At 37.3% G+C, this 17,400-nt stretch overlaps 1 protein-coding gene across 2 annotated transcripts in view; it reads right to left on the bottom strand.

Moving 5' to 3' along the window:
• Positions 1-17,400, bottom strand: part of IA-2 (tyrosine phosphatase IA-2) — a 392,148-nt gene that overhangs the window by 274,425 nt on the left and 100,323 nt on the right. For both annotated transcript variants that reach the window (XM_090411727.1, XM_090411728.1), the window contains exon 2: positions 5,411-5,461. In XM_090411727.1, coding sequence (XP_090267853.1) covers positions 5,411-5,461 — 51 coding nt within the window. The remainder of the gene's footprint in view (positions 1-5,410; positions 5,462-17,400) is intronic.

The following is a 17,400-nucleotide window of genomic DNA, read 5'->3' as shown; positions in this document are numbered from 1 at the left end:
TCTTGCATTGTTAAGAAATCAATTCAGATGGCATTTTTTATCGTAGTAAAGAAAAACAGTCAAGATGTAAGTCCAAAGAAGCCCACCATCTTCTAAATATTGCGGAAAACAAAAATATTTATAGGCAACTGTCTCTCTTTTCAAGCAGTTCATTATCGTGTCATTCCTCACAGTGAATACAGAACATCGCTCTTGCTCAAGTAGCATTTGGGGATTTTAACCGGCAGCAGATTTAAACTAAATGGGCGCCGAATGCAGCCTTACAAATAATCTGAATACATTCCAACATTATTATTTGCCAGCAACCTCGACCCCAGCACTGTACAAATCGCTAACATATTTGGCACACGTTAGCCCAGCAACAATCGTCACTAAGGCAACATAACCATGACAACCATAGGCTTAGTAACGAACTTCTAATAAATCCCTAAGAGAGATGGATGGCTGGAAACTAAATCGCAGGACGTAGATCTAATCTTTCCATAATCACCACTTTGTCACAAAAGAATGGATAGAAATGGTGAAGTTAGGCTGTGCAGCAGCAGCTCTCTCTCCACCCCCTCTCTTCCGCAGTTTGCCTGCAGAAACGCCAGGAAGATTATATTAATTATTTAAAGATTAAACCCGACTGCTCTGTAGGAATTAATAATGCTCCAACAAGGCAAAAACAAGGAAAATTGAGAGTGTCAAAGTATTTCCTCTTAATTAAAACTTTTTCTCCTTCAAAGACACCGACAACAAGACAGTGCTTGAGGACGCAACTTCAGAAAAAAAAAAAGGAACAATTTCTCGCTTGCTGCGTTCGCCATTGGTTCGTTCATTTGCTTCAACGTTTTTTTTTTCTGTTCTTACTGTGTAGCGACCTGGCACAGTTGACATAAGAAAGCCAGAAAAATTAATTCACTGCAACATTACCGGACTTGTATATACAGACAAGAAATCTATTAGAATCATTGAAATGAGCCTAACTGCAACTGAACTACTTAATGATGTAATCTGACTTGTAATAATAAATCTTCACGTGTCATTTGTCTCTCAATTCTGTACGACTTCATCATTGGAACATTTCGAACTCAATGCCGCAAGTTCCAAATCAAAATCATTGTTAATATTTAATGATTTCGTATCACCTTCATTCTAGTTTCTTTGAGGTCTCCTGTATACTAATCCACTCCACATAAGATGGAAAGGTGTAGCGTATTAGTATAATGGAATCGAGCAAGTCTTTATATATCCTCCTCTCCTCCCAAAGCGATTTTTCTCACTGAATTACACAACTAAAGATTTCATATCCACTATTTTTCCTTTAATTCTTAAGATAATATTGTTATTTCTTTCACCATTCTGCTTGTTCTTGGCAAGAGGACCATTTTAATTTCAATTTATTCGCAAGAGTTAAATCATACCCCGTCTGTTTTTATTTTAAGTAATTTTCATCATCTGGTCTCTAGTTCTCCAGAGGTTGCCTCACCTCTGTTCAGACCACGGTATGCTATTATATATATATATAATGCATTGAGTCTTTCATGGCGAGATTTCTATTAATTCTTTTAAAAAAAACAGCGTATCCAAACTTAGAGAAAATCCCTTAGTGTTCAACGATAATTTCACTTACTGTTGACAGAAAAAGGGATAAATGAGCCGAAAATGGGGAAATAGGCAATGTGTTGGCCAGTTTATGAGAACCTTTTATGTGAATCTTCAACCACCCAATAATCCACCGATAATCAGGTAACCCTGCTCTAGAAACTAAACATGGAACTTTTCCGGCAGGGAGGTGGTCTCAATCTGAGGAGTACAATTCATCCCACCCACAGCAGTCTCAAACCTACGGCCTGTTGGTTGGAGAACAGGTACACTTACCACGGACAACCAGGCAGCCTCTTTGTTTATTTACTCATTAATCCAGAGATGATCTCATGATAGTGCTTGAGAGAAAGAATGCGTTAGACATAAAAGGAAACATACGAGATTAACTAAATAAATGGTGAAACTTGGAAAAAGAAATCACGTATTGAAACAATCACACCGAAAAGATGGTGTGATAATATTCAATTGAAATATTCGATGGACATCAAACGCAATAGTATATGGCATCACTCAGTCTATTTTGTATCAATGTTTGTTACACCACTAAAATATTAGTTTAAATTCCCTGAAATGTTTATAAAAGAAAAATACGGCTTTATTTTCGTACACTCGATGTACATTTTCACCACACATCTCCAGGATACTGGAACTTTTTCTTGATCCCAATGCATGTGCTCAATTACAATTGTATCTTGGGTCTAATTAAAGAAATCTGGTAAACTTCTCATCTCGAGAGCGCAAAGCTGCCTCACAAAATTCAAGTCGATCTTGGTTATCTTCAGTAACCCCAGAATATAATTTGTACTTCGCACTTGTAGAATGTAAATAACCAGACGTCAAACTCACTACAAGAAAACACTTTCACGGAGATTACTTTGAGACCTTTAACTTTTTCCCCTCTACGTGGGGGGGGGGCTACTTGGAACATTTTTCGTTCGTCTACACGTGTTAATGTAGATGCTGTTCGAAATTCATTTTTGCACCTTTTTTGTTAATCAAGGATCCACTTTCATTACTCAAACGAGGTTCTGCCATTTTGTTGTACGCAAGGTAGTGTCATCTATCGGGACATGGTATACCAATAGTAGGCGACAATTGTGCCATCTATCATCGTTATTATACACCACTATAAAATGTTCGTCTGTATTTTTAGACCAAGATTTTTATGAACATTCGTATATACACGATGTTTACATAAAATTTGTCAAGTTTAGTTAGTGGGTGAATTTTGCTTTCTTCCTTGCACTGGGGATTATTCCCCATCCCCTCGTTTCCTCCTCCCCACACATTAGGGTAAACGAGGAGGCGATATGCTATGAATATTCCGACTATTAGTTCGTCGATGCATTGATTTTCTATTCACCATGGAACTTTCACAGCTGACGGTGGGAATATGTTACCATAGTTGGAGGAAGTGGTAACATTATGGGTCTGCAACTTAAGATAAAAAGAAATGAAAATGGAAATTTTGTGTGTTATTCGCTCGGAGACGAAAAGAGCTTATCCATATGAATCTACTAGAGGGGCCAGATTTGGTTGGGATGTAGCCAACGCAGGGAAGATTACCATCTTCCCTGCGTTGCATGTGCGTGTTTCTCCAGCTAGCTTTTATTTTTCGCAATGGTCTACTATAAGGGACTGACAGGACCTTTAATTCAATAGCATCAGAATAATTAGTGATGGACCATATTAACTGGGTGGAAACCCTGCGCGGTAGTGATCATTTGACCGTGGATGGGAAATTACAAGTATGGAGAGAAGTGATGATTGCAAAGGGGTAGGTGAAACTTCAAAAAGTTAAGTTTTTATTTCTTCATATGGGGTTCCCCCATATGAAGCTACGGATAATCAAAAAGTTAACTGAGGATGTAATAGAATTAACAAGGTTGGACCCTTTTAATGGAAGAGCCGCTAATGCAAAATGGCAACACATGACTTGTTGCATAAGGTAATGCAAGTTTATTTCAATTAGTAAATTTCTTTCTGAGAAATACGATGTAAGAGATAGTTAGGAGTGGACTACCTTAGCGCCCTCGTTTAACTTATAAATTTAAATCATAGTAATTGACCATAAGTTATTTCTTAATAATCTTGAAGATGGGTGGAATAGTCAATTCTTCACATAACCCCAAGTTCTTAACGGGATGAAAACGTAAAATATTGGAACAGCGAGGATGGGGGGGGGGGGTGATGATTGAGATATTTAAAGTTAATGTGAGCAAACGCCAGTGCATTTCGATATAAGTTGAATGAGTAGGCTTTGCAAAAAGTTAAGAAAAATATAAGGATTTTAGTTGAGAGGGAATTGAAGTTCAGGAATTATGTGGATAACACAACTAGGAAAACCAAACGGGATGTAGAATTAAAACTCCACTGATAGGAGAAAGGAAGCAGTGATGCCATTATAGTGGTCTATAGGCGAAGCGCTATTGCATCCTGGCTTCGTTTTTAACGATGTCAATGAAAAAAGGATATTCAGACAAGCGTATGTGAAGGATGACAATCGCTGTGATCGGTTGTTTAATTTTTTTTTTAATATATCAAACAGGGGGTGCAGAAGAAATGTGAATTTAGTTCAGCATTGCCCATCTTATATCTGTGCTAGTACACTTGGCTAAGCTGGAGAATACGGTGAGATACAGTTAAGAACAAATGGAAAGTTTTTACTTTTAGGATAGACGAAGAGGCTTTCATGGCTTTAATAAAGAGAATTAGGTTGTTATGGTGGGTGGAGATCAATTAAAAATGGAGAAAACATGACGGAGTTTTTTTTTGTAATTATTGCCGATGCAACTAAGTTGTTAATTGCACGTGTTCTTAGCCAGTTTGATTATTCTGCAGAATAAAAAAAAAATCTTTTCTTTAATATAACCCTACATTCTCCTCCCCCCTTTAGAGGCCAACCAACTAATCTTCTGTTGAAATAAAATATTATTAAGGTTCTTCGCGTGTATAGGATTCGAACCCAGGCTCTAATCAAATGTCATGCATCGTAGGATGGAGACTTAGGGAGAAGGTAGGGGTGAACATTGGACAAGGTAACGTATATTTGGCAAATAAAGTGTCACGTGTCAATTTGGCCATGTGATTATTCAGTATATGGTTTGAATGCTGTTCCGTCTTCCATTTGTTAGTCTGACATTGTGGCTGTAGGATTGGCTTTCCTCTGGATGCCTTCATAAAATAACAAGAGACATGGTTTCATTCTGTTGTGACCGTAAGTCCATCAAGGTTGGCAAGTGGAAGGTCAGTAATAAAGTAATGAAAGGTACTTTCGCCATTTTGGGGTGTCAGTTGGCAACACGTAAGAGAGTTTGTTAGATAAGTTGATACTACTGGCCAACAAAGCGTTAAGACTACTTGGAAAGTGAGACTCTTCCTTCAAGCAATGAAATAAGTATTGTGGTAGAGTTGTGCATCATCCGGACAGAGGCTCTACATTAAACGCTACTTCTGACAAGTTCGGGATTCAATTAAGATGTCGATCCATAGTTTTTGAACGATTTCTCGCTGCTGATTTCACAAGAACTACAGAAAGGATTTGGTTTACTTGTTGACAAGGATTAATACCGAGATTGTCTCTTAACTTGTGAGACAATTTTAATCTTTCTGCTGTTTTTCGTAATAAACATTTTTCGCTTTCAATATTATATAAGGTGAAACTCGTCACTGAATTTTGTATGGGAATATGAAAAAAAAAATCATAAGTCCCCAACTGCATAACCTGATCTAATCTTATAGTTCAAAAGTATGAAGGAAATATGTTTAATTCACTCAAACTAATTTCATTTGAGAAATTTTAATAAGAACACAAACTCACCGTCATAGCAGACTTCATCTTGGTCGCACAGTTGAGCTGTGAACAGACAACCTGCAGAGCGAAACAAAATAAATAATAAGTACCTTGCACATTTAAAGAATCATAAGCATAATGTATTCACTTTCAAGAGCCTTTCTTACATATAAAATTTTCATTCGCTCTAAGGAAAAGAATTTCTTAACTCATTGATTGAAGCGGTGTGTTAGTCTCTTAAGTAATCATGCGATTTTTGGATGGTATTATTTATTTTTTTTTAGATGGAGTGTAATATTTTCATATCCCCTAAATCAAAGTTGTACCTGAATTATTTATAAATAAAAATGCTATTTTTTTATTCGAATGGCAGGCGTCACGTTAAGTCAATTTAGAATGCTGTTTGTGATTTTTCCATTCAAGAGCTTCAGATGTGATGCGTTTTTTTTTTTATTATTTTTTTTTTTTTATAATCACCGCTTTGCAATTTCGTTAATTAAATGAGATGAACAGCAGTTTCGAAATATTCCTGCGGGAGTCATGATATGCGTGCTGTGTCAAAGATTTAAATTAGCGCGCAGGTTTTTTTTTTTTTTTTACTATTATTCTCGTGCTTCACGAGACAGCAAATGGGATCAAACGTGACGTTTAGTAAAATTATATTTCTACCAAAAGAATAAAGTGGTTTGTTAATTTTTAAATCTATTAAAGGAGAACAATAAAATTGCGAACGCAAAATAAGATCTGTATAATCTTTATTACACTGCAGTGTTTACACTCATTAATTTCATTATCATCTCTGTTGTCCATCTCGGCAAACACAACAGCAATGATTCATTAACACCTCAGTAATGCTAATAGTGGAATTTGGCCAAAGATCTAAAATTGAGGTCATTTGTATTGTCTGCTGTGTTCGGTGGCCTGTTTCGTGGAATTGAAATGCCAAAGTTCACAGCAAAAACAATCCAGACTTACCTCGATATAAGATTATAATGTTTGGTTGAGAAGCTCAAAAGATTGTTCGCCTCCGAGGCACTTAAGTTGCCAGAGATTTGAAAATAACGGAAGAAACTAAGGCTATGAACTGTATACGTACGTGTGCGTAATCTGCTGGATGGTTTGTCTGTATATTGGGGAATGAAAAAATAGTGTTTCCTGACTGAAGATCTCTCTCACACACATAAGAGAGGGGTGGGGGGGGATCTTCAGTCATATGTGTGACTAACTCCAGCTAATCAAGTTCGTGTCAGACTGGATTCGAACCCATGTCTTTCTAACTGAAGGGCAGTCAATATCGACTGAGAGTAGCAAGCACTACCCTGTAACAGATCTTCCCTCATTTATTTTACCAGCCAGCAGCATTGTAAACGACGCACTTAATTCAGAATAACAATACAAGATTACAATAATGGTGGTTGTGTTCTAACACAACCAGATGACCCATTTGAATCAGATTCAAGTTTTAAAAGGATCACCTCCTAGACCTTTCGGTTACCCTTTTCAGTTTGTTAGTTCACTTTAGGTCAATTAAACGATCACGTTAGAGATGGCTCCGATTTTATCTTACTATTCTTGATATTTGTACAAGCGGAGTATAGTAGGGAAAAAAATAAAAAAAAGTCGTCTATAATACTAATTTAAATTCTTCAAATCGACAGACATACCAATTTAATTATATCAAAATGAACCTAAAATGCATCCATTTATCGCTGTCATTTTGATGGGGAGATCTTCATTATATTCAAGGTTTTCATAATAAACAAATTCGCGAATTCCGATCTGAATGTGCTCCTTCCATTTAACATGGACTAAGTTATGTTTGTAGCTGAAAATGTCCACATCCTACACTTCGGAAACTCCTAATTTTTTGTTTATTCTTCCCATCACATCTAAACGGTGAAACCCATTCAGAAAACTGTGCAGAAAACAACCCAATGGAGAACTCTTCTTATGTTACTCATTACAGAATAATCTCTTAGCTATATATGAACCACAAGAGAGAGAACCGGTTGTCCCATTAGCGATAATCAGTGTGTTGCACAAGACTAGCAGTTGTAAGACAAGGGAGGAATCGACTTGGCAGTCGCATTACGAAATGCGAAGACTCAAATTAGTTGCATGTAAACTGAGCTTTTGCATATTCTCTTGTATGGAACAATCGGTTCGGGTTACTTTGTTAATATACAAACCGCTTCGTCATTTGTTTAACGAACCGATGCTCCAAGTTTCGTAACACACAACACTAAAAATCAATGAGGCTTAAACCTAAATGGAAGCGTTTAGATGTGCGATAGCATTTCGCAGTAATGAATGCCGTCTCAAGATGCACATACGACTAACGATTCCTGTTTTTGCATTGAACTAAGAATAGCTCTTAACTAATATTTTATTATAATTAAATATGCTTAGTGTTAATTATGTGGAGAAAGAGTTCCGATTTTTTTTAGGACAATTATGGGGAGACAGCTCTGATTTTTAGGACCCTTCAAACAGCGCCCACGCGAATTTAAAAGATTGGCGCAATATTGATGCAATAAACGTATCTCTGCTGCCAAAATTAGGTTTTTACTTCATCCGTCAGTATTTTCTAAATTTAGACGCAAATTACCTTAAAATAAATATAATGTTAAATTATTAATCCCAGACTTGATCTCCCCTGTGAGAATCTCTTTTTGACGCCGACTGCGGCAATTTTTATTGCGCATGCAGCAGGAGGAGGAGACATTATCAGCATTTGATGGGCAGCCTGTTGCCACTGCGCAACAGTTGAAGTAGCAACAAACGAATATTTGCGTTGGTGCTGCCATCTATTGATTAGCCATGAAAACCTAGAACAAAAATCAATAATTGTATTTTTCTTTTTCCTTGTGTAGTTTGCATTTTTGTTACCTCAAAAGGAAAACCATCTCGTAAATATAATGAGCATTTTTTTCATTACAAGAGTGTAGTTAACTAAACACATAAATTGGATACTATGACATATACGCTGATTTTTTTTTAAATCGAACGTCAATAATCGCTATAATAAATTCATTTTGTGGAGATTTCGATTTGAATATGTTACGAACGAATAAAGCAGATAAATTTCTTTGTTATCGCGTTAAATTTACAGAATGGACTTGGCCTAATAACAGTGCGTATTTCTAGTGTGAATGCCCAGTTGATACTCTGTCCATGAGTATCAACTAGGCTCTTAGGCTGGTTTGTTTGTTTGTTTGGCGATAGAAACCAAATTATCGAGAAGGCAGCTTTACTGCTGTCTGTTGAATTAAAATAGTCATGACGATGTTCGCTATCTATTATTTTTGAAAACAGGAACTTCGAAAAAAATAGTAAAAACGACTGTTTACGTGTATCTCTAATTTCTAATTAATATTTATAAGCACTCTTTGATGGTTGGCAGATATAACGCGAGATGGCGCCACAATAAAACCCTGAAAATAACGCATGACATACGGCAAGCATAAAAGTCAAGGCCCTCGTTACACTATTCTCTCTGATAAGAGATACGCCGGTAACATTCGTTTGCCTTCCTCTAACTTGACAGGTTACTATAGCAACGGAGCACAGAAGTGGATAGTGCGTGCATCCATAACAACAGAGTGTGTGTGGAGAGAGAAAAGAGAAAGTAAATAACAGAGAATTAATTTCTCTATGGTTTATTACACCCACTAACTTAAATTAAATAAAAAAAATTATCACTCTCCCCCCCCCCCTCTCACATTAAGATTTTATTGAAGAAAGCAATTTGAGAAAGCGTATAATTCTAAACTCGAAAAGAATTGGACGTTTTGTGAGGAAGCAACACACACATGCAAATTATCGCCATCTATTGGCAAAGTTGAGAACTGCACAGAGCAGTCCAAGGAGATTTCCCGGTCATCTGCACTGGAATCTAAATATCACCATCCTTATTGTATAGATACCTACAGAGAGGACATTAATTTCCTTGAACAGTCTCCACCCCCTTGTATACATGCATAAGCATCCTTTCATTAAAACCCACAAGACATATGTCAAGCTATCTTAACATACAACTACTTCGCTTCCCCCCCCGTTCCCCCGATACAGCTGAGCGACGTACTCCAACTCCGTTGTAGCTGGATCCTAACATGTGTTTCTGTCAGGTGGACAAACATAACTCCGCCTTCCGCAGTTCCGGTGGCGGCACGGGGGAGAGATAAAGAAGCGAGAGTTCCAGCTGTCATTTTAAGGTGGCTATTTGTAATTACATAACATCGGAGTCGGTGAGCACCATTATGAAAAAAAAAAAAAGATTTTTTTTTCTTGTTGCTTCATACTGTGTTTAGCAATGCACAAACTCGGGGAGTTTAGGGAAAAAATACCAAAGAAAGGGAGAAAAATACGTCCTAAACTCGGTAGAAAGGGGAAACAGTTCGACATAAAAGATTGCCGTTTTTAAGATGGTTGAGAAACATGAAATAGAAAGATAATCGCGTAGATATTAAAGAGATTAGGATTACAAAATGTATTAACTATGAATATGGATACACGTTCAGTGTAAAAACTTGGAAGAAATATAAAAGAAAATTAAATACGTAAGATGCCAAATTGAACAGATATTGTATTTCTAAGATGGTTTTCGAATTTGGAATGATAAGAACTTCGTTAGGCATCAGGGTTTTAAAGTATTCTCAAGCTAACCATCACTTGTGCTAATCAGTTCTTTGAATTGATTCGAAAAATGAATCTTCTTCTGTAAAATCGTCACCTCACAGCTTAAGACTAAGCATGGTTCATCGGATGTGACCAAAAAATTTGAATAGCAACTCCAATTGCACGTCAGAATAATACCCCCCTCCACACACACACGCAAGCGAAATAGGAGACCTTAGAGAAAAGCGGTTAATGTAGGAATTAAACCTAATAATCTGTAATGACCTCTCCGAAAATAAATTACGAAGAGATCATTAAAACTCTTTTCCGTCGGTGTTCAAGTTCTCCAGTCACATCGCTAGCAGTCCATCTGTGCTTTGGTGCAGTTCGCGTTACGTAACCCAGCACACCAGTTCCCCCGAAATCCCTAAACTGTCACCTTTCGTCTGCCTGTGAACATCGTAGTCCTCGCTCTCTGATAGGTGGCCTCCCGTCCAATCAGCGGCCTGGCCAAGAATGTTGTTCTGTCTACAAGCTTGTAAACCATAAAGTCGGAAGTTTGCCTTAAAGAAAAAGAACAAAAAAAAAAAAAAGAGAGAAAAATCCGCTCCTGTTTATCACCGCGTAACATCATCCACGGAATCATTGCGGAGCCATCACGCTGGTGACGTCAGCTGTTCCCATGGTAATGTAAGACCTGTCAAAAGAGTGATCAACTCGCCTCGCTGAGTAGAAACGCTAGCTGCATTTCAAAAGGTCACCGTTCACAATTCTATTTTAGGAGGACTTTGGGGGATTTTTTTTCGGCGTAAGAATACACAAAAGAAAAAGGTGCGATGGATGGATAGAGCGTTTATTTCTGGCTCGCACTCCCTTCGTGAAAACGTGATGGAACGAGCATTAGCAGTCGATAATTCCCATCAAAAGAGGAGAAAACATTCTGCGTTAACAGAAATACCTTTTTTTGTTTCCGTACAAATACTTTTGAACTTCAGAAAAGGGTTACGATATTTATACGCACTAACTGCGGCGATCTTATATTTATCGATTCAAAAACCCTTCTGGAATAGATAATAAAAGCAAATCCTTGAACAACCAATGTTAGGATATTGATTATTTTTGTTTATAATGCCTTGTTTAATTCAGCGACCATCTGTGTTCTACCATATTCTGCTTACACAATACCTTAATACTTAATTTATCATAAATCTATTTTTCATTTCTCCCACAATCCGCTGGGTATGAAATAAGACCATCGTTTTCTCCCAGCAATTATTAATATATATTTTCTCAATTACAAAACAGAATTACAGATAGTGGTGCCATCTATCGTTAAGAGCTTACATTAAAGAACATCCATCCGGGAATTACGTTTTAATTTCTAATTGACAAGAGTACATCACATACCACTCAGGCATGTACAGCAAATAATCTCGCTTCAGAAAAAATATAGTGTGGATTCAAAATCTATTATTTAGGCAAATAATTTTCCCGTGAAATAACTTAGCTTTTTAATGATTTTATAATAGAATACGAGACATGAACTCTAAATTTAAATCTTAGTCATAAATATCACTAATAATTCCAAAGGGTGAATTAAAAATTCTGCCACCGCGCAGATACAACTTGAGCAGGATCGGACTGTACGAATCTCAAGTGCTCGCGCATTTTCCACAAAGATGATCAAATAATTTATATTTTTTATTGTTCACGGTCTTTACTTTGTTATTGGAAGTCCAACGATGTTTGTTTTCGTGTCTCTTTGCACCAATTGATTCCACCGATGTGTTTACGTGTATGCGGTGGGTGCGACAACATGTGAACCAGTCACCTGCTTAACGAATGTTTACGACTCGTGCGTTATGAGCAACCCCGAAATATTCATTCTCGTCACGTCTCGTTTGCTTCATTAGTAACACAGTCAGAGAACGAATGACAAGCCTTATTAGCAACCCTTTACTTGAATGAGAAAAGTAAAAAAAAAAAAAAAAAAAAAACGGGGGGGGGATTTTCCGTATTTTGAGACGCAACGATAAAATCATGGGGGAAGAAATACAGTCCGAAATTTGGAAAATCTTTTTTAAATGTCGTATTTGCAATGAAAGGAAAGAAAGAACAAGTACACGTGAGTTTCAAAGCGAGAATCTGGATCTTTAGTCTGGATAAGTTGGAATTATGATCGACCTAATCAAAGCCGAGTATTCTCCCTTCGTTTACGGAAGTCGAAATCTGTTCGCCTCACATGAAACTGCTACATCTTAACTGAAAATACGATTCTTCGCTGGATTTGTTTCAAATCCCGCCAAGAATATTAAGAAAAATTAAGTCTTTCCGACCAAATAGTGATCGTAGCGACTGAGCTACAGAGAAGACAGTACACAGCAGTAAATGTATTTTAAGGCAGGTAATGTGAATGCAATGGGTTCGGTAGTAATGGAGCTGATACGTTATCTAGGGAACCAATTCTGTTCACTCAGTGTATTGCGATACTTACAATAGGCGATTAAGCCAAGATTTACACCAGCGATAGTGTTAGGAAAGAAATGTTTTAGGACGCTGAATCTGAAAGAGCACTCACCCCGTAAAGTGAACCTTGATCTCTTGATTGTTGTGATTATAGCGGTCTTCCAGTTCTCGTTCAAACTTGCATGCCTTATTTCTTTTATTATTTTCCCATAAGACATTGTTTTATCTTTCTAATTATCGTGCATTCTTTCATAGCTTCGATTATTTTGGGTTTTATTCATTATCATCTTGGGTCATCAGTATTTTCTTATGTATTTTTCTTTGCCTTTTTAAATCTTAAAGTATCTATTATTCTATACTTGAGCTTTTAATTGCATTAATTTTATGGTTCAATTCTTTATACCAGCGTTATTTCATCCAAGTACTTCTAATTTTGGCGTGCATTGTTTTTTCATTAATTTATATCCCAATTTTTATCCATTATTCTTTTGCATTTGTAATTTTACTTATTTCTTGATGTTTTATTTTTAATTTAAATTTTCATATTTAATTAGTTTTCATTCTGTCATCTTTGAGATCGCTATTTTTTTAATCATTCAAACAGAAGCCTTCTTTTCACTAATGTGGTTTTCAATCGCATTCCTAAATCAACCGACCAAAAGGAGTTGATTATCGAAGTGCTTCATAACATAAAAAAAGCTTGCTAACATTCTTATAAATGCATCAAATAATCGCGTTTTTAATTAAAAGAATCTGCATCCGATTAACCTGGAGGGTTGTAGATCGATTTATCTGTTTGGAAAGACTTGGATAATTGCGATGTTATCCCCGTGTCAAACTTACTACAGGATGAGCATTCTTAAGAATAAAATCTACTTCGGAGATCAACAGGATTCAAATGATCGTCATAAACATAATTTTAATCATAATTCGATGCCTACATAACTGCTCATAATATACAGTTTGCTCCGCAATCATGAGCGTGCATTATGTTTTAATGTAAGCACATTAAGGACGTAATATATACTCTTGTGCGTCGATTACAGAAATGGGCTCCAAGTTGGAAACGTGGCCATTGATTAGATAGCTTAACCACAGAAGAACTACGCGATTTGTGTCAACTTATACCCACTACTGCCATCCATCACGTCAAGCTTGGTTGGTTACTAAACACCAAATTGTATCACTGGAACTGTTTGAACAATGCAAACAAATTTTCTTTTGCAATTTTGTTGTTACAAAAGTCGTAACATTTTTTTTTTGTACGGGTACAAGAAAATTTTGAATTCGGGCACATTTTAGCTAATTACAAGTCCAGTTTGAAAAAAAATTTTTTTAGTCTTACAACTGACTCGTTCTCTCTCTTTTTGGTTTCTCTAAAGATAAAGAACTCATCCCTTAAAATAAAAATCAAACTGGCATTAAATCATCTGTTTGGTCTTGCAGAGCAGGCAGACTGCGTGCTAAATGAACTCGATTACAAGAGAAAGCTGGCCGAGTTGACTTTTAGAGTCCATCTTGGGCTCGAAACGCATTTTGAGTTATGCAGATCACGCTAATTACCTCCCAATGCGAGTCATTCAATGTTTAGCAACTTCCGCGTGTTGCTTTCTAGAAATAGGTGGGGGGGGGGAGTCCCTTTAGGTCACCAGCCGTTCGGCATTACCTCCACAATCTGCGCTAAGTTAGTGAATAAATGATCCGCACTAAGGCACGTGGCCCTCTCCTAAAGCGCAGTTTTAATCCCCCCATTTAAGATTTACGACTTAACCGAAGAATGCGGGCGGAGAGAGAGAGAGAGAGAGACAGAGAGTACGATGCCCCACATGTACGTCGGGGAATTCGGGACGTTAGTGGTTTGGTTTCTTGGCATTTCGAATGAAACAGTGAAAAAGAGTGATTTGTGCTTCATTACAAAACAGTTTAGGGAAGAGAGCCGCATCCAAACCCTCTCGGGATGCTCTTAGTCAGCTCGCACTATCTGCGGCAAAGTTGCACTCCGCAGTTTTTTTCCTTCGCTTATCTCCGTAGTCTAATTTCTCGTGACCGCTTTAGGTTCTGGATGTTCTCCAGATGTCCACAGATCGATACATCCCCCAGGCACCTGCTTTCTATATCGCTAGATTTCCCTACTGTAGCTAGCAGTGTCTGGAACACACACGCTCGCATCACCCGAGATAGAGAGACAGACGAAATGAATTTTGTATTCAAAAGCAAACCTAATATCTTTTCGAAATACCTAACAAAGGAGTTGCTGTTTTTTTGGTTGCTTTTAAAAAGAAAAGGGTCAACTACCGTGTGATCTCTGATCTGCTCTTCGAGATCTTTGAAAATAATTTCATTGCCTGCATTTGTTTTGAGTTATTTTTTCTAAACAGAGAAAAACAAGATTAAAAACACACCCGTGGTGCATAGAAATATCGATGGAATGCTTGGATTCTTATTATTCCGTCTGTTTGTTGAAGGAGTTTTTTTGTTTATCGTATTCTCATCTGTTTTGAATTCGTTTTGAGCCAGACTGAGCTCCATAAATGAAATGGCTCCATCATGAGAAAGAAAACTTTACACAAGAGGCTCAATATCGAGCGCTTGGTTGTTTTATTGTAATCCAGAGTGTCACTAATTTATTGGCTAAAATGGCTTGTAATTGGACTCTTCGTCCAAAAAACCAGTCTTCCTGCCTATTTTGCATAATTTCCCACGTAATTTCGTTAATGAGTTCAGTTGGTTCTAATGCCCGCAATGAAGAAAGACACTTCTAATCTTACATGCCACTAAACCCATCGGAAATCTCGTCCTTTTTTCTTTTTCATTCACTCTCACGCAAGCTACAGTTAAGGGTGAACCCGATGGTCTAATTAGCTACCTTTACGCACTGTCATGGGATTTGTAAGTAAAAATTCTGTTTTTTTCTCATAGGAATCAGATGTCCTGAGAACTTCGTTGGTTACCCGGAAGCTACTATCAGTCTTTCCTAATCATATGTCGTCCATAACGATGCGAGCAATTGAACAGTAATTAATGTTGCTTACGATAGCTCGGTGGCTGTCTTGGGCAATGATTAGCTCCCTACAAAACACTCACCGTGCCAGCGGAGCGAAGTATAATTGATTTCTGGATGGAGTGTTTATTTATAAACGTTAATAAAAATTCCCCCCTTTAATTATCGTAACGTTTTCCATGTTAAGTATCATCAGTAATAACTGATTTTAATTTAAGTTTATTTGGCTATAAAAAGAGGATGGTTATGTGTTTCTTAAATTGATTAGTCTTATCTTTTCAATATTTAATCGTTCGTATTTTGCCGTCAAATCTAATACCTTCAAAACAGTAAGGATTGTATTGTTCAGCAGCCCAAGTTCGGAATAAAAGAAATTGCCCGATGCATTATGGGAATTTAATATGTTAGTTCTCAATTGCCACCTTCAGAAATAGCCGCGAAGTTTACTTAAAGAGAAGTCCAAATCCTCATTCAAATCCCCAAGTGGCGAACACTGTGTGTGACAGCAGCTTTTCTTAAGTGTTGCACGCGCAAACATTAATATTAAATAAGGCGCGAGTGTTAATAAACACACGGATCCCAAATCTCCCGTCGTATATTATTTGATGGTTGTCCACTACTTAATGTCACACTATGGAACTCCTGTAGTGATGACGACTGCTTTTCGGCATCAGTCATTAGCGGGCATTTTGCACTTAAGGTTCTCCTGTTGTCGAATCGAGGACTTCTGATTGCTGTTCGCCAACAAGTTCTGGATTTAAATGTGCGTTGCGCTGTCCTCTTCCTTTGTGCATCCTGCTTGCCAAGTTACCACAGTAAAAAACTGTTCTGCGTTTATTCACGAAGCAACCATGACATTACGAATGATTAGCTGAAGATAATTAAATATGTAATCACATTGTGTACTTAGCACATTACGTATAAAAATGATTATTGTCAACAAAAAAAAATAGGTAATCTACGTAGCCCTTGTTAACTGCTATGCAGCCCTATCGGCAGAAGACACCGCCTCGGCTTTGGTTGTAATTGTCGACTTGCCTCGCGACATTTTTTCCTACATGTCAACTGTTCCCCCGGAGATAGATGTAAATAGACAAGTAGGATTACCTCCTTTACAGGAAACTCGAGATTTTAACACCACAATCCACAAAAAATCGATCATATGCATTAACATTGCAGGGTGTGTTTCAAAAAGAATTTCCCGATTTGAAAATTGTCTCTCTCTGCAACCACAAATGAATGCGACATTCAGCATTTGTAATTGTGGTGAGTGAAACTTTAAGCCTTACTTCTATTTTGTAACTGTACCGCATTTTCATTATTAAATATAATTATTTGAAATCGGGTCATTCTTTTTGAAACACACTGTATTTCACACATTACAAGTTAAGATTATGAACACTAGATGGCGGAAGTTGTCTATTGTACTTTCGTCACCCGTAAATCTACATACCGTTGATAGAAATGAGCTCAACTGCCGATGATAGCGAAGGGTGAAGAACACTGCTTTACAAAATGTTAGGGTTAAAACGAGGCGCTATAGGATTTATGCAAAATTAAAAAAAAAAAAGAAGAGAAAGTAAGCTATTTTTATGGGAACAAATAATGTGAATATGGAAGGGATGGTCATCTCTTTTCATGCGTGTCGTTTTCTTCAAGATGCCAATAGCAAAAGTAAGTGTGTGTGTGTGTATTGCGAACCTGCCATTGATCGATTCCGGCCCCTTCCACAAATATATCTACGTTGGTCCCAAGCTGTAGTTTGGCGTTAGTACTCTTTTTGGGGACTTTATTCCCCCCATCCTCGACTACAAAAAATCTTTATTCTCTTAAATTTATAACGAAAGCGCAGAAGAGTATACGAAGAAAAGGACCTGTACGAGGTAAGTTGTTTTCATTGCTTCTGGGATGGGTCTACATGACGTCATGGCCT

Source organism: Typopeltis vanoorti, chromosome 22 (assembly GCF_054136105.1).
Source record: "Typopeltis vanoorti isolate ZY-2024b chromosome 22, IOZ_Tvanoo_1.0, whole genome shotgun sequence".
NCBI lineage: Eukaryota > Metazoa > Arthropoda > Arachnida > Uropygi > Thelyphonidae > Typopeltis > Typopeltis vanoorti.
The sequence above is the reverse complement of the archived record's forward strand: the minus strand, read 5'-3'. Positions and strand labels throughout refer to the sequence as shown.